At 35.5% G+C, this 17,511-nt stretch overlaps 1 protein-coding gene across 1 annotated transcript; it reads left to right on the top strand.

Annotated features, from left to right (window-relative positions):
• Positions 1–3,553: 3,553 nt before the first annotated feature.
• Positions 3,554–9,020, top strand: LOC110791312 (annexin D3). The gene is made up of 6 exons (XM_021996069.2): positions 3,554–3,796; positions 3,888–4,033; positions 5,949–6,176; positions 6,518–6,730; positions 6,818–6,907; positions 8,650–9,020. Exons 1-6 carry the CDS (start codon positions 3,721–3,723, stop codon positions 8,851–8,853), a joined length of 957 nt encoding a protein of 318 aa, XP_021851761.1. The 5' UTR covers positions 3,554–3,720; the 3' UTR covers positions 8,854–9,020.
• Positions 9,021–17,511: the final 8,491 nt, after the last annotated feature.

The raw sequence follows: 17,511 nt of genomic DNA, 5'->3' as shown, positions 1-17,511 counted from the left end.
GATTAATACGTATTTTATTTCCATTATCCAAACAAATACTAAAAACTTAAAAAATACTATCTCCATTTCATAATGATACTTATGGTTACTATTTGCATAAATATTAATACGAAAGTGAAAAACACATGTAAAATTGTGAGTAAATATAATAAACTTTGGATAAAGTAAAAGGGAGAGGGTGAAAAGGTGGGTGAGTGTAAGGGGGAAAAAAATCAAGTGGAAAATTATAAATATTATCGGATAATAGGGGTAAAAATAGTAAATTTTCATGTCAAAAAATAGTATAAAGCACAATTAAAATAACATTATGAAATGTACTAAAACGAAAAGTGTAAACATTTTAAAATTGAGGTATTATATAATGATCGCTATTGAGTACTCCCTCGGTTCCTTTAAGTTCTTCCTGGTTGGAATCGGGGATGGAATTAAGAAAAATAGAATTTTGGTTTGTTTGAGTATTTGTGTAATGATTGAGTGTAAGAGTAATGATTGGGTGTAAGTCACAGGAAGAAATGAAGGAGAGAGAAAACAATAAAAAATTAGAGGAAATGTAGATATTTTATTAAACAATTTACAAATGAGAAACGAAGAGAAAGGAGTGATAAGGATAACGAGGTGAGAGAGTGGGTATATGGGGAAGGGAAAATAAAATAAAATAATAGGGGTTGTGAAATTTAGGTAGGAATTTGGGTAGAATCTTTAGGTATTTTGGTAAATAGAAGATGATATAAGAGTATTTTAGGAAAAAAATATGTCCAAAAATAATATAGATTCTAACTGAGAAGAACATTCAGTAACACTCGAAATAGAAACGGGAAGAACATTTATGAACGGAGGGAGTAGAAGTTATAAATAATTGATCATGGACTAGTTGATGTCTTGATGAGCCATAAACTCATAATAGAATACTAATCAATAATGTCTAATATTTAGATTAGACCGGTTAGCTTCAACCTTTGATCATCAATCACATTGTTTACTTTAATTAATTCTTGATGTTAAAAATAACATGTCAGGTCGTATTTTATATGAATTTGTGATATTGTTTAATTACTATATACTCCGTACATCTAAAAACATTAGTGAATTACCAAATTTTATATTAATTAACTTACATTTAAAGAATCCACCATACCATTTTTTAGGTAGTTATATGGTAAATTGTTAGGTCAATGTAACTTCTTACGTCATATCCTGTCATCTTCAAACAATAAAAAAGTCAATCTTGAAAAAATTGGCATCTTATCTTATTACATTATTTTAGAGTGATTAGTGAATCATTATTTTAGGTCAATGTAACACATGTTATATATTTTTATTGTTTTAATAGAAATGACAAGTCAGATTAGAATTGGACAACTATTAGATAGTAAACATGCCAGTCCTATCGTGTTAGACTGGTGCATATTTTCCACAAACAAAGACCATGCACATCCTGAATGTGTAGTGTACTCGTGTTACGCCGAGTTGGTTCTTGCCATTACTTTAGGGTGGAGGGGGGTTTATTCAACGTACTCACTCGTTAAAAATGCCCGCGTACTTATGGTGAAAGGACAATTTTATCCTTTAAAACAAAATTACCCTCTCCCTCACTTCACCTCTCCCCTTTCACCCTTCCCCTTCACATTTTTAAATATTTTTTAAAATCGAAATTAATAAATAAATTTTTTAAACAAAAAATTCTAACAATTTTAGTTTTTTCAATTATATTAATTACTTTAATTATGAAATTCAGTAATTATTCAATTTTTTTTTGCAACACTTTTTTAAATATCCGAAATTAAAAACGAAATAATAAACTTAATTTATTTTTATTACATTCGTTTTTACCTGGCGGGAAAAAAATTTCACATTCAATTTTTTTTTTTAAACACAAGGGCCGCCCGGAATTGGCGTCCGGAACCATGTGTTGGCCGCCCGAACCATGTTTGAGCCGCCCGAAATTGCGGCCCAGACATGGTTCCGACCGCTAATTTTGGGCGGCCCAAACATGGTTCTGGCCGCCAATTCCCGGGCGGCCTAATACTACTACTACTACTACAACAACAACAACAACAATAATAATAATAATAAATTAAAGTCCTCCGACGACGAAACATGCATCATGGCCACCGACCACGACATTGAAGGAACGTCGTCCTCCATGGTGTAGGGGAGTGCGACGCCTTGCATGGCCGGAATAGAGATGGTGGTGGAGCTACGTGATGATGGTGGTGGAGCAACATGATGATGGTGAGGTGATGAGTGAAGAAGATGGTGGAGGTGATGAGTGAAGAAGATGGTGGAGGGGATGTCGCCAGAAAAAGACCGTGGATGTCGCTGGAAAATGGCCGGAGTTTGGAGTGCCTACCGGAAACGGAAAGATGAAGGGAGGTGGGGTAAATTATGAAAGGAGGTTGAGTAACTTATACTCCGTATAAAGGTAGAATCGTACTTTCACCATAAATACGCGGACGTTTTTAGCGTACGCGGATGTCGAATAGCTATACATTTATTTTATGTGTGTACGTTTGTACTCTCCCCGTATTTTAAAAAGAGATACACATTCCTTAAACACCCGTATTTTAGAAAGATATACACTTTCCTTTTTTTGACATGTCTTGGTCCCCATTTTCATTTATATTAATATTTCTCTCTTTCGCGTGGTCTCACACTTACTCACATAATCTTTTTACTATAATAAAATATTTATTCACTACCCACTTTCATATTATTTTAATAAACTCAACTCACTCTCCTAAAATTATGTGTCCGTCAGAGTATATCTTTTTTTAAAATACGGAGGAAGTATTTGCATCTCTCATTTTAAGTTTAACCGTATAACTTTTTTTCTCTGCCCCTCTTTTCCTATCTATCCCCCCTTCTTCTCTCTCAATGTTGTCCTTTCCTGTTTTTTATATGAAAAAATTACTTTCTTTAGTACATCCAATTAGGGGTGAAAGTTTGGTAGAAAAAAATCGAAAACCGAACCAAACCAAACCGAATAAGAAATTTGGTTTGGTTTTTATTCTATTCGGTTCGATTTGGACTGAGATTTTTAAAAAATTTGGTTTTATGGTTTGGATTGGACTGAAAAGTCTGATACCGAAAAAATCGAACTAAAACCGAATAAAAAATAAGCCGAATTTGGCTAAAAAGTATAATAAGGCCCCGAAAATTGGCTAAAAACAGGTATAATATAGGCCCAAAAAAGGTCCAAATGAAAGGACCATGAAAATTCGGTTTTATGGTTTGGATTGGACTGAAAAATAAAAATCCGATTTGGTTTGGTTTGGATTAAAAGGTTATTTGGTTTGGATTCGGTTTCAAAAAATGAAAACCGAATTAGTTCGATTTGGATTCGGTTTGGGCCTTACTCCAAACCGAAAACCGAACTTTGATCCAATCATAAATAGAAAATTTCATCAAAGCCCGAACTCATGTCTCCGGCTGTTTTAAAATATTCCCCTGATTCTTCTTTCTCGTTTGTTACACAATCAGACCATGCCCAATTTTTTAAGTAAAGAAATTGATACATTATAGATTTATTTACCACAAAATTGAAACCATAACTCAACAATAATTCAATATTTATTGTCCATTTTTTATTTTATCGCATAACCGAAGCTAAAACCACAAGAAAACGTGCCATCCTTAATTCCTTATTAATATTTTTACACACCCAAAAACCATAACACCAAAACTCCACCTCTGTCTTGTGACTTGTGAGAGAAAACAAAAATGGCGACTGTAACAATCCCAGAAATAGTCCCTTCTCCTGAACAAGACTCCGAGACCCTCAAAAAAGCTTTCCAAGGTCTTCTATTTCACTTTCTCTCTCCTTTGACTTTCAAATTGAAGTTGAATTTCATACAAATTTTTAATTTGTTTTTCTTTTGTTTTTGCAGGTTGGGGAACAGATGAGAGAGCAGTAATAAGAATACTGGGTAAGAGAGATGCAAGTCAAAGGAAGATGATTACTCAAACTTATCAACAACTTTATAATCAATCCCTCTTTGATTCTCTTCGCTCTGAACTTTCCGGTGATTTCTTGGTATTGTTTTTCTTTCTATGTTTATAGTGTTTGGGATTTTTTTGCTATTTTATGGAGTTTATTTGGGATTTATTGGGAATTTCAATTGTACGGTAATAGGTTAAATTGTGATTAATTTTTTTTGTTAAATGAGGGTAATATACGGAGTATCATTTTAGAGTACTTGTATATTACTCCCTCCGCCCTGTAAATTTATAAAATTTTACGAAATGTGGCATTTTCTGTTAATTTTTTCACAAATGTTGACCATATATTTTCACCGATAAAAAACATAGCCGTGTGATATTTTATTGGGGTGTATTATGATGTGGAAGTTTACCTTTTGAAAATTTTATATATGGGATTCAATTGTTCGGAGTGGTATGGTATGGTAAATTGGTAATTGTTAAATTATGAGTATATTTCAGGTACATTGTTTAAAGTAAAATGATCCCTTTATTCCGTATTAGGCTATGTTTGACAAAACTAACTGAAGTAGAGCTAAAATCGATAAGTTAGCTGAAACTGTAAATGTTGTAGTTGAAACTGATCAGGTGCTGAAACCAATAAGGTACCTGATTACAAGGAAAATGTTTGGTTGACCCTAAGGGTTGGCAACCCCTAAGATACATATAACATAAAATAATATATAAGCATAATTAATTGAAGAGAGAGAGTGTTGTATGTAAAGTTTCAATGCATTTGTATCCAATCAAAATTCAATATTGAAAAGGTTACCAACCCTCAGGGTCACTCTATCATTGTCCGATTACAGAGTTGTTTGGTAGAATTAATGGTTTAAGGAGCTGAAATTTATAAAGTACGGAGTAATTGTTTTAGATAAAAAATTAAAGGTAAAATACATGAAAATTTTAAGGACCTTAAATTGAAAGGTTAATAAAAAAAAGTAATTTAAGTAAATTTTAAGACCTTTTTATTTTTATTTAAGGTGCTTGACAAACCGCTATAATCATTTAAGATGATTTAAGACGCCTAAAATGACGTGTCAAATAGAGCCTTCGTTTGCGTGATTTGACTTTTTTGGTCCAATGTCACCAAACGTGATCATAAATTTTCACCGATATACAGTATAAGAAAAATATATTCACTCACTGACTTGAGATTTGGGATGTACATTGGAGGAGCTCGATTGGACTTAATCGAGTCCATTACCAATCCTATGTTTTTTGCTTTTGAAAATTTGAGTCCAATCCAACCAAAATTTTCAAAAGTCATATTCATTCCGTTCCGTTCTTTTAACTGAATCTAGTCAATTCCAGTACAATTTTCTTAAGTGATCATTACATTGTTTTCCTCTTAGGGCCAATCAAAGTCATATTTTGTATTGAGTAACAATTTTTTTTAAGCATGTGAATATGTGATTGACAAAACAAAGTTTTGAAATTTGAAGCAAATAATGAAGAAGGTTAAGACTTTGGTCATTTGCCCTTTTTTGAGAATTGTTTATCACAATAATTTAGGAAAAGGCCAACATGAATATTGTGTTGGCTTTTAGTTAAGAGTATTTTTTATTACGAAGTATAAATCTTCTTTTTACATAATTGACCTTTTTTACATGCGGTGTAGTATATTTTCTAAATTTTGAACTTTGTTCTCCAAAAGGCAAAGTCCGATCCAGTCCGATATATTTTGGACTCGAAAATCCAAATCCAATCCAAACATTTAAGTATGGACCAATTTGACCAGTTTGGACTGGATTGGAAATTAGTTAGAAATAGTTGGAGGTGTTTCCTTTTTATTTAGTAGTAGAGCTATAACAAAAATGCTACATGTGACAATATTTAAATTCTTGGTGAACTGTTGGTCCTAAAGTTCACTTTGGAGCTATGATTTGTGTTAGAACGTGTTTGTTGCCTTCTAGGTGCTCACTTACTTTCCACTCGGGTTTATCAAATGACATCTTTACTATTTACAGAAAGCAATACTTTTATGGACATATGATCCTTCGGAAAGGGATGCAAGATTAATTAATGATGCTTTGAAGGCGAAGAAGAAAGGGGTGAAAGATTTGCAAGTTATAGTTGAGGTAGCATGTGCTTCTTCCCCACACCATCTGATGGCTGTTAGGAAGGCCTACTGTTCCTTGTTTGATTGCTCTGTTGAAGAACATATTGCATCAAATATACAACTTCCATTGAGAAAGGTAATTTGGATAACTTAGGTAGGCAAGCCACTAGCTTGAACTATCGTTTGAACACATCATAATATCAGTTTAATTATATGAAACGTATGATATGAAATATTTGTGCTGTCTATCATCTTTCCGTACTCAATTTATGTACTAGCATATTGTAAACCACGATTATCTTAGGAAATGTGACAGCTTCGTCCACACATCCTAAATTAGAATGAGTGACTATAAATTCCAAACGGAGGGAGTATTCTTTTCTTACCATTTTCTTAGTTAGCATCATTGTACTGGGTCTTAGCATGAAGTTAGAAATGCATGATATCTAGTTGACTAGTGTTCCCTATATTATGCAGATTCTTGTGCGTTTAGTTAGCTCTTACCGGTATGACAAGGAAGTGGTAGACATGACTGTTGCCAAACTTGAAGCTGGCCACCTTTATGAATCTATTAAAAAGAAGGAATTAGACCATAATCACATTGTGTGGATTCTTGGAACTCGGAATTTATTTCAGCTTAGAGCAACATTTGCTTGTTATAAGCAGGAATATTCTAATACCATTGACCAGGTCACCTTCTATCCTTCTGTATATTCCTCCCAAAATATTGAATTTAATAACACAAATTGTAACATTTTAAGCCATTGTTTTCTACAGGATATTTTGAAATGTGGAAATGGAGATTTGCAAGATTTACTGAGAATCGCCGTCTTGTGCATTGAATGCCCTGAGAAGCACTTCGCTGAGGTGATTTGATGCTCTTAACTATGAATTATGATATTCTTTTACCACGAGGAACTTGTGATACAACTTCTCTGTTAGTTATTATTGAATGATTGTCGTAAACACCCATTTCAGAATAACCTCTCTGCTTGTTTTATTTTGATAGGAACCTTTGCAGATCCTGCCATTGAATATAATTAGGCATTCTAATTCTCATTCCTTTTTCGAACATCCTTAAACTATTTGCAGTCACTTAATTTGCTGCCTTGTTGCATTCACTTTCTTATCGCCTAAAAACTGCCGACATTAGAGTAACCAATGTGTTATCTCCCCTATCTTTGTGCCTCTTTCTTAAGCCTTCATAGAATCTTAGATAAAAGACAGAGCCAACAGATATAATTGCATTTTACATAGCAATGCACTTGAATTGCATACTGCTGACAGCTGACTGATCTTCCTCCAATTTGATTTGACGCAACTTTCTTGGGTTATTTTTCTCTTTTACTCAACCTCGTGTGCGTAATCTTTTCCACCTATTTGTTTTCTTCCACCGTTTGAGCTTTCTTGTTTTAAGAAGTGAGAACCGGTATGTGTTTCTAAGTCTCTTAGACGTGTAAAAAACAATTCTAAATTTGTTTTGCCTTCAGCAGAATTACTCATCCTTCAGTGTGACAGACTGCTTCTATTTCTCCACAGTTTTTGGAAAAACTTCAAAATGTTAAATTAATGGGAGTGAGAAAAGAAACTTAATAGTAACAGTAATATTGCTTGCTTGTATACCCAGTCACCCCTCACATCAGTGTCAGTTTGGAAGCAAACTTTCTGTATTGAAGGGAGCAAATTGGCTTACAAATATTGATGGTTTTTGCAAATTTGCCTTGAGAATTGTCTTTTTTGTTGTCTATTTCCTATGATTATAGGTTATTTTTCTCATTTTTGGTTAGATTACTCAACCCTCTGCAGACTGTACAACTGTCATTAAGCCTTTGTGAAAGAAAGGCTGGTGACAAAAGAGTACATCTTTTTATCTGTTTTTGACAAGTAAGAAATTACTAGTGGAACAAGAAAGACATTGTATTTGGGATGATTTGCATTGAATTTGTAAAAATAAATAAATTGTTAGACCTATTATGGAATTCAAGTTCATTTGCGACTTATAATTGGACGATATCCCGGTTTAATAAAGTTTATCAAAGAGCAATATCACATAGACATTAGAGCTAGAAGAAGTCATAGAAAAAAGGATGTAGGTTTAGTATCCTTTTAGCAAACGAATGAAGGCAGAGATCATTCTTTCTTTGGGAATAAGAGTTGGAAATCCACATATTATGTGGAGGAAACTTGGCTTCTTCCATTGTCAGTCAAAATGGCTTCTTCGACAGTGGAGAGTTAATGTATTTGTTGTACAGAGAAAAACTCTGACTTCATTGATTTACCCTCTCACGTAGAGAAAGCATTAGTTGTTGCAGCGTTACTGCAATAGCAAGAATCCTTTTCCACACCCCTTTTCCTGATGTGAAAACCCGAGATAATAACTGAAAAATATTTTTACCCAGAATGAGCTGAAAGTTGACCTGTATTAAACCTGACCTGAATTTCACTTGATTGACGAGTTTGACATGTCTTAAATCCAAAATACATTCCATGAAAGTTTAGGTGGCATATATCGTAAAGTTTCTTTGTTCATTATATGATGTAGCTCGATCAAAACTTCGTTAGATCATGTGGTGAAGTTAGAACTTTGATGGCCACTGATGGCTGAACAGGTAATAAGGGCATCAGTATATGGACTGGGAACAGATGAAGATTTACTAACAAGGGCGATAGTGACTCGTGCTGAAGTGGACATGGTAAAGATCAACGAAGAGCATAACAAGATGTACAATGAAAGTGTCGAGGATGCAATTATTGGTGACACTTCCGGCCACTACAAGGATTTCTTGCTTACTTTGCTTGGCAAACAAATATAAGCACGTTGATTAGATAATCCTACAAACCAATGTGGTCAATGACCTGGTTTGGTTATCGCGTTCTGTACTCCATGTAATGTTTATGTATATGTGTGATGTTTGAATCTGGTTCCGGTAAATGGTAATTGATTGAGCATTCATTTACTATGGGAGACACTTTTGAAATTCGCTTGGCCTCCTGCGCGCTCTGTTGCTTTAATTTAGGCTCTGTTCGGTTGACGGAAAACGTTTACAATGAAAAATGTTTTTACATGGAAAACTTTTCCATGGGAAAACACAATTACATACTTCGTACTAGTTTTCCTTTGTTTGTTTCCTTACAAGAAAATTCATAGAGAAAAAGAAAATAAGAGTAGATGACTGAGGATTGATGGGAATATAGAAAGGGGAAGTAAGGAGGAAAGTGGAAAAATAGTTTTCTTCCCTTTCAAATGGAAAATGTTTTTTTTTTTGGCAAATAAAATATATTTATTTCCAAAAATGGTGGAGCAACAACAGAACAACTGTCCAACAAGGCCAAAGCCAACTACAGCACTAACAACACAAAGACAGACTGCCTACATCAGTTACATCAACTGATTACTCATATCTTCAGAACACCTACAAGCTGCATTAAACAAAATCCTATTAACTATAGTAGTAGTAGTAGTATCAACTTTGTTGGTGAAAATCTTCAAGTTTCTTTGAAGCCAAATCTTCAAGTTTCAAATGGAAAATGTTTTTCACATTTGAGAGTTATTTATTTACATTATGTTAAAACAAACACTAGAAATGACACATGTAATTTTCTGTTGCAAAATATTCCCGTCAATAACCCCTTTCCTAAAAAAAAAACCATATCTACTCTATTTATTTTTTACGGATTTTTCGTGAAATACCCCCGAGTTTTGCCTTAATTCACCAAACGCCCATCAAGTTTCAATAATACATAAAATGCCCCTCACAATCAGTACAATATCATTTAATGCCTACACAGTTAACTGTTAACATAAACGTTAACTCGCTGTTAGTAGGAGTTTACTATTTTCCCCTTATTTAGCTTTTGGGCGCCATAACCCATCCCTACCTAGGGTTACCCATTCTACAGTTCAAAAAAATCACGACCCTCAAACTTCTTCTCTATCTATCTTAGTCTTTTCTTCCTCATTCATCCACCATAACTGCATCATCAATCACCCAAAAAGCTTCTGAATTTTGGTGCAACATTAGGTTGGTGAAGTCGTTATCTGAGTTTTTAACCTCACACGAATTCCTAGAAAGGGGGTTTTGGCGAATTGCGGAAAGAAGTTGCAGAAGTTCAAGTGTAAGTGTGAATTTCGTGTTCCTAGTGTTCCGGTTGCGGACTTAGAACAGGAAAGGGTTGACTTGTCTCCGATACCAGGCACAATGAAACTGTTAACTAGCCTCGAGGTGATCCGAGAATTACCCCTCCGATGCTAAAGACAGATTATGCAGATAGCTCTGTAATAAATGCTTGTAAGAATGATTGGGGTGCAATTGCATACCTTTGGCATTGATGGGGGTCCATATTTATAGACGGGATATTTGTACGGAGGACCCGAGTGGATCCTCCCATTTGGGTCTGACTGATAGATACTGACAGACGAAGGCCGACTCTGAGAAGTATACCTTAGATACCGACTCCAGTATTGGTCTATCCTTGGTGATTATGTATCAGTAGGAGGCTTCCCGTACAACTAGCCCCCTCAGAGTGATTACAACTGTCTTTGTAATACCTCGTATTTTTCTATAATTATAAATATATTTTATTATATTTATAAAACATTTCGTGTATTTTTATAAATTATTTTTAATTTAATGAGAATTAAATGCGCTTTTATTTTAATTAATTTAAATATTAATTATTTCGAAAACCGGATTTTATTAAATAATTTCAAGGAATTTATTTAATCGGGAATTGTTGGGTCGTATTTCAAAAAAAACGAATTTAATAAACTTAAAGCCCGGTCGTTTTGTTTTAATTAAACCCAACAAAGCTTGCAAGGGATTTAATGAATTGAGCCCGGTAATAAGCCAAACTCAAACTACCATAACCTAGCCCACATGGGAGAGAAAAACTATAAATAGACCCTCTCATTAAACCCTCACAAATTTCACACTCCCTCTCTCTTCCTCTCTCTTGCGGCACACCCCACTCCCCTCTCCTCTCTCTCTTGCCCGACTTTCTTGCAGCCCAAGGCACGAGTGCCGTGCGTGTGTGTGCCCAGTCCCGTGCGCCCAAGCTTGTTGCCCCTCTCTTCGTGCCTCGCCCCGCAGCGCAGCACCATTGCTGCTGCTGTGTCGCGTGTGCCGTGTCCCGCAGCCCCGCAGTCCCGCTATCCCGCGCGCGCTGAGCCTCGTGCTCGTGTGTCGAGTGCCCCGCTGTGCGCTGTGCGCTGTGCCTGATGTGCCCCTTGCCCGCCTGCCCCTTCGCGCGCGCGCGCCCTTGTGGTGTGTTGCGCTGCTGCTGTTGCTTTGTTGTTGTCGTGTGTGTTGGTCGGCACACACACACGATTAATTAATCGTTGTGTGTGTGTGTGTGTTGATCAATGGTTTGATAAAATTATGTTTTCAAAAATATTAATTTTCACTTTTTAAACTGATTTGATTATTGTGATTAAGTTTAATTATTGGATTGTTTAGATTAATTAAAACGGTTATGAACACCGTATTGGGTTAGTAGTATGTTTTAATTAAAGAAATTGGTTTTGATGATTGAGTTTATAATTTTCAGATTTAATAAGTTTATAAAGTGTTGATTTTTAAAGTCAAAACATGTTTTCGGATTAAACCATTGTTAGGGTTTTGGTTTCAAATTGTTTGAGCGATTGATTCACATAATTTAATGACAATTTAAATTATGGGAATCAACTTAAATTTTCAGAATGTTTTTAAGCTTTAAAAAGTTGGTTTTTAAGGGTTTTAAAGCTAAAAAGTCAATGTTTTTATGTTAGGACTTGAGTTGACTATTTGAGACTATTAAATTACCAATTAATGAATGATTTCTAATTAAACTAAGGGTTTTAGTTTCTTAAATAGTTGCTGGAAATTTAGTAAACATGGATAATAATTTAGTTCTCTTATTTTGTTTTATAGGAGTTGATTTCTAGTGAGTCGTGATTCGCACAGTGGCTCCCGTACTTAGGTATTCTAGGTACGTACAAGAGTAGGGTGACCACCCATCCATTGAGGACTTTATGAAGTGTATTGAATGCGAATCATGTGAACTTATGATGTTATGAATTCATGTTGATGTTTGGGAATAATTATGTTGTTGTGAATTCATGTTTAATTTTGTGAACAAGCATGTTGTTATTATTGTTGAATCTATGTGAACGAGCATGTTATGAATTGAATTATGCTTTATAGATTCTATTGAACTATCCTGTTATGGACTTTTATAATCGTTGAATTATGTCAAGCATGTTGTTCAAGTTGGTTTGCATGTATGAGTAGTGCGCATGCAAGTTGTTATTAATATTATGCTATAGTACAGGATGTCTAGCATAATTATTGAGCCAATCGAATGTTGCCAGTGAGCAACATATATTCTACCAAGGGGTAGAATATGTTGAAGAGTCTATGTGAATGTAATTAAGGACAATTCGTGCTAAGGGCACACCCCGCTTGTTAATAGGCAATGTCGGGTTATCTCAAACAGTGTTTTTGAGAAGGAACAATGGGAGTAATTTCACTTGAGTCTATGTTTGATCACAAGTCTTAAAGAAGTAAAATATTGAAGAGTTATTGTTGAATTGTCTAATTGTTTAATTGTTTGTACGTTGTGTCTTGAGTCGCCTTGAACATAACATATTAATTAATGTAAAGTGTAACCCAAAAGAGCTTCAAAACTCTTGGAACGTATATACCTTGAGTATGAACAATGGGGAGAGACTTGCCGGAAAACTTGTACTCCTCGAATGATACAAGACGTTGTTTCATTCTTTCTTTTAGGCCGTTGTGCATTGGAATTCCGTCGGTAGGATCCGACTGTCGGTAGGAGTCCGACTTATTATTATTTGGTGTATGGTGGGATCCCATCACCTTTTTCTTTCCTTTTGAGGATACTTTACTTTACCCGTTCGAAGCTACTTTTTATTAAACTGTGAGTCAAGAGTCGTGTTATGTGTCGAGTCTTGTCTGCATGTTTAATTGTTTATTATATGGATTTTGCATGTTGATTATTTAATATTGTAGAGTGAAGCATGTTAGGATAGAATGTTATTCTAGCTTGTCCGTACTCAGCTTTCGCTGACTTCGTGCTTCATGTCTTCTGGTCATGGCCTTTGCCTTAATGACCCTATGATGATCCATCAATTGCATTTGCGTTGTTGGGGAGTAGATTTTAAAAAAAAGCAGGTTGTAGAGATAACTTGCGGGAGAAGTTATCATGGGATTCGAGTTGAGAGTTTATTTCTTTTGTAATTTATAAACTCTTTATTTTATTTTAAAGTCATGACTACTATTTTCAGTTAATGGATTTTTAAACGGTTTATTTTAGATTGGGCCTTAGTGGTTCCAACTTGTTTTTATAACCATTAACTATTTTTTAATGTGATTGAAAGTTAGTTAATTCCACTGCGTAATTCTGGTAAATAGCCTTAGCCTTTATCACAGTGGCGGTAATATCTTGGTAATTCCTGTGTTTTAAGTTAAAAAATGTTTTATAAAAAGCAAGGAATTATTAGGGTGTTACAAAGTGGTATCAGAGCTTAGTTTCATTCCTTCTTTGTAGTAAGTAATACTACAAAGTGGTAATCGGAGACTAAGGCTGCTTTGTAGTAATCCATACTACAAAGTGGTATTTGCGGATCTTTTGGATTTTTGAAAATTGTTTTCCTAAAGTCAAAATGCTATTTTGAGTACTCAATATTTTGAAAAGTCAAATACTAATTATTTTAAGTTATTTGAACATTTATCGATTTATTTTAATATTTTTCCGGATTTATTAAATTCGAACAAAAGTCGAATTAAAATTTTTCAAAAAAAAAAAAAAATTTTTTTTTCAAAAATTCCGAATTAATTAATTAATTATTTTAATTATTTTTGAAAATGATCGAATTAATTAAACTATTCGATTAATTATTTTAAATTTCCAATTTTAATTTCTAATAATTTCGTGAATATTTGAAGTTATTTATTTAAATTAAATTCGAAAATTTTTATTTATTTTTCTAAGTGAGGAAAGGGTAGAATAAGAAGGGTATAATTAGTCTAAGTATGCGTTTGATTTAAGTATGCCTTTCTAATCAAGTGTTTATGTGATTATGCCTTGATTTTTGTGATCTTTTAATTAAAGTTTGATCATGTTTTGTTTTGTTTTATGTGATTAATTGCATCACGATTCATGATTAAGCATGTACTTGTGCATTGAAATTGTATGGCTCAACGAACTTACTTTTTTTTTGGAACACTTTCGTAAGACTTTGTAGTTGTTAACTTTCAGGGTTAAGATGTTGATTTCAAAGTACGCAAATCTAGGAAACTTAGAGAAGCTAGACTGTGAGACCCCACACATTTATGTGAAGAAGATTGAGTTTGCCTGCAATTACTTTGCTACAGTGAAGAACCTACCTGAATTAAGGAAGAAAGATGTTATGGCAGAGATGGTTATTCATTGCTTACCTTCTAAGAACCCATACATAGAACTTAAGAACCGATTTGGGGATATGCATATGGAAAATGGTATTCCCAATTACTACAAGTATGGTACTCCAGATGGTAGATGGAGGTATGATTTGGAGATTATGACTACGATTATAGAACTTGCGGAGGAATGCTTTGATGATGGTAAGACTGTAGAGAACATCAACCTTACAGGATTAGATCATGATACAGAGACTCAGATGGATGAGGATAGTGATGATGATGTTGTTGAGATTGTGAACCCTAATCCTATCATTCCTGAACCCACTATTGAGATCTCCAGTGACACAGAAATTGAGCCCGAAACCAACAATGATGAAGTGAACAGTGTGCTACAGCAAAACAATGAGGATATAGAGTATGAGTCTGATCCGGAGGAAGAGTTTGATGACTTTCAAGACCATGAGCACTCTTCACCAGTTTGTAGAGGTGGTTGGATAGTAGAGTAGCATCCTAAAAGCCTTTCCTAATGTAATAGTTAGTGCTAAGATTTAGTGAAGCAATAAAGTAGTACACTACTATTTATGGTTTTAGTAGTTCAGTTTTGTGGTTTTCCGAATAAAGTACGATCCAAAGGATGTATTATTTTCCATTGAAGTAATAAAGTTTCGAATTCCTTCTTTTACCTTTAATTCTAAGTTTATGTTTTTTTTGAGCGATTATCGCGAAAGGAATTTTATGCATTTCTTCAATGAAATTATACTTGCAAGGTGGTCCAATTTTCACCACTTGAACTTTGTGATGCGGACTAAGGGGAAAAGCGGCCCATAATCAGGCGCCTATCTTGCTTAGGGTCCGAAAATTTTCGTGTATGTGCACCAGTTGAATGACTAGTTAGTGCAATGTGTTAGTAAGGCAGTGTCCAACCTCAGTTGTTGAAATTAGTCTTTTGTTTTATTCAGGAGAAGGGAAATGACTACCCAAGGAATTGCCGACGTGGTCAGGCAACTAGCTGAAGTAGTGCAGAACTTAGCACAGAATAGGAATAACCAGGGAGTTGATCCAGCTGGTCAAATGTTTAAGAAGGTGGCCCAAAGTAAGCCTCCTTTGTATCAAGGGGAGATAGACCCAACTGTACTAGAGAATTGGCTAAGGAAGTTCGATAAGCTTATCATATCTGTCAATTGCCCAGAGAACCTTAGGGTCAATAGTGCTGTTTATTACCTTAGGGGAGAAGCCGATTTATGGTGGCAAAGATGTTAGAATGCTTTGAGAGCTACACCTGGATTTGGATGGGAATCATTCAAAGCAGCCTTAAGGAACAAGTTTTACCCACCATACCTGAAGAAGCAGAAAGCTCAAGAGTTCATCGAATTGAAAATGGATGGTATGTCTGTGACAGAGTACTATTCGAAGTTCATAGAGTTGTCTAGGTTTGCACCGGAAGTGGTGGCAACGGAGGAGCTTAGATCCCAGAGATTTGAGAGTGGATTGACTATGGACTTGCAACTAATGCTTGTACATCTCTTGACACCCTATAGGGAAAAGCTACCCATTTGTATGGTCTGCAGCAAAGGAAGAATGGAATTGGTGAAAAGAGGAAGGATGTTGGTAACCATAACCAAGGTGGTGGCCAGCAGAATCAAGGGAACTTTAAGAAAAACAAAGGAAACAATCATTTCCAGTTCAGGGGAAACCAGGGAGGAAACAGGAACAACTTCCACAATAACAATGGATATAGAAATCAGTCTGCAGGGAATGGAACGAGAGTCTATGAGTGTAGACGTTGCCATACTAATCACCCAGGTCGAGACTGTAATGGAAACCAAGTTGTCTGTAGTTTTTGTGAGAAGCTAGGCCATAGAGAATTTGAGTGTTGGGCCAAGAATGGGAAACCCAACCAAGGCAACCAAGGCAACCGCCAGAACAACAACCGGAATAACCAAAACCGGAATGGAGGGAACAATGGTGGAAACCAAAGAGGTAACCAGAGTGGAAATAATGGCAATAATGGCCAGGGTAATGGAAAGCCCGGAGGGAACTATCAGCAGAATGGGAACCGAAATGCCAATGGAAATGCCAATGGAGGTGGCTATAAAAAGGGAGTTGCCCAAGGAAAGCTGAATGTGATCACTAGGCAGGAAGCCGAAAACTCGTCTGACGTCATAGCTGGTACTTTTTCTATTAACTCCGTTTTAGTTAAAGTACTATTTGATTCTGGTGCGACTTATTCATTTATATCAAAGGGTATCTTAGAGAAGTTAGGATTGAAAGAACCTGAAGAGATAGAAGTACCCATAGTGATACCAACCGGTGAGATCGTGAAATGCACCAAGATCCATAAGAATGTATCTTTAACCATAGCCAAGACCATATTTTTGTCTAGCCTAATTGAGTTTGAGTTAGGGGATTTAGATGTGGTTTTGGGAATGGACTGGTTGGCCATGTTTAAAGCTAAGATTGAATGTGAGAAGCAGAAGATTCACTTGAAGTCTAGTCTAGGAAAGGTTGTATCGTATCTCCGTTTTGGGAAGCCTAAGAGTGTAGGAATCGTCATGGTAATGGAACTCGTGAAGTTAATACACAAAGGGAACCCTGTTTTCTTATGCAATGTAAGACACCTAGACCATGTAATGAAAGAGAAACCAGGGAATATTGCAGTAGTGAGTAAATTCCTGGACGTGTTTCCGGAAGAGATCCCGGGAATACCGCCCAATCGACCAATCGATTTTACCATAGATTTAGCACCCGGAACTGCACCTATCTCGAAAGCCCCATACCGGATGGCTCCAGCAGAAATGAGTGAGTTAAAAGGTCAACTTGAGGAATTGCTGGAGAAAGGTTATATTAGACCAAGTGCATCGCCTTGGGGAGCACGAGTCTTGTTTGTGAAGAAGAAGGACGGTAGTATGAGACTCTGTATAGACTACAGAAGCTCAATAAGGTCACAATCAAGAATAAGTATCCTTTGCCTAGGATAGATGATCTATTTGACCAGTTGAAAGGAGCGGGAATGTTTTCAAAGATTGACTTGAGGTCAGGTTATCATCAGTTGAGAATCGCAGAGCACGA

Source organism: Spinacia oleracea, chromosome 1 (assembly GCF_020520425.1).
Source record: "Spinacia oleracea cultivar Varoflay chromosome 1, BTI_SOV_V1, whole genome shotgun sequence".
In the NCBI taxonomy this organism is placed as follows: Eukaryota; Viridiplantae; Streptophyta; class Magnoliopsida; order Caryophyllales; family Amaranthaceae; genus Spinacia; species Spinacia oleracea.
Note: the sequence above shows the minus strand (reverse complement) of the source record. Positions and strands in the feature narration are given on the sequence as shown.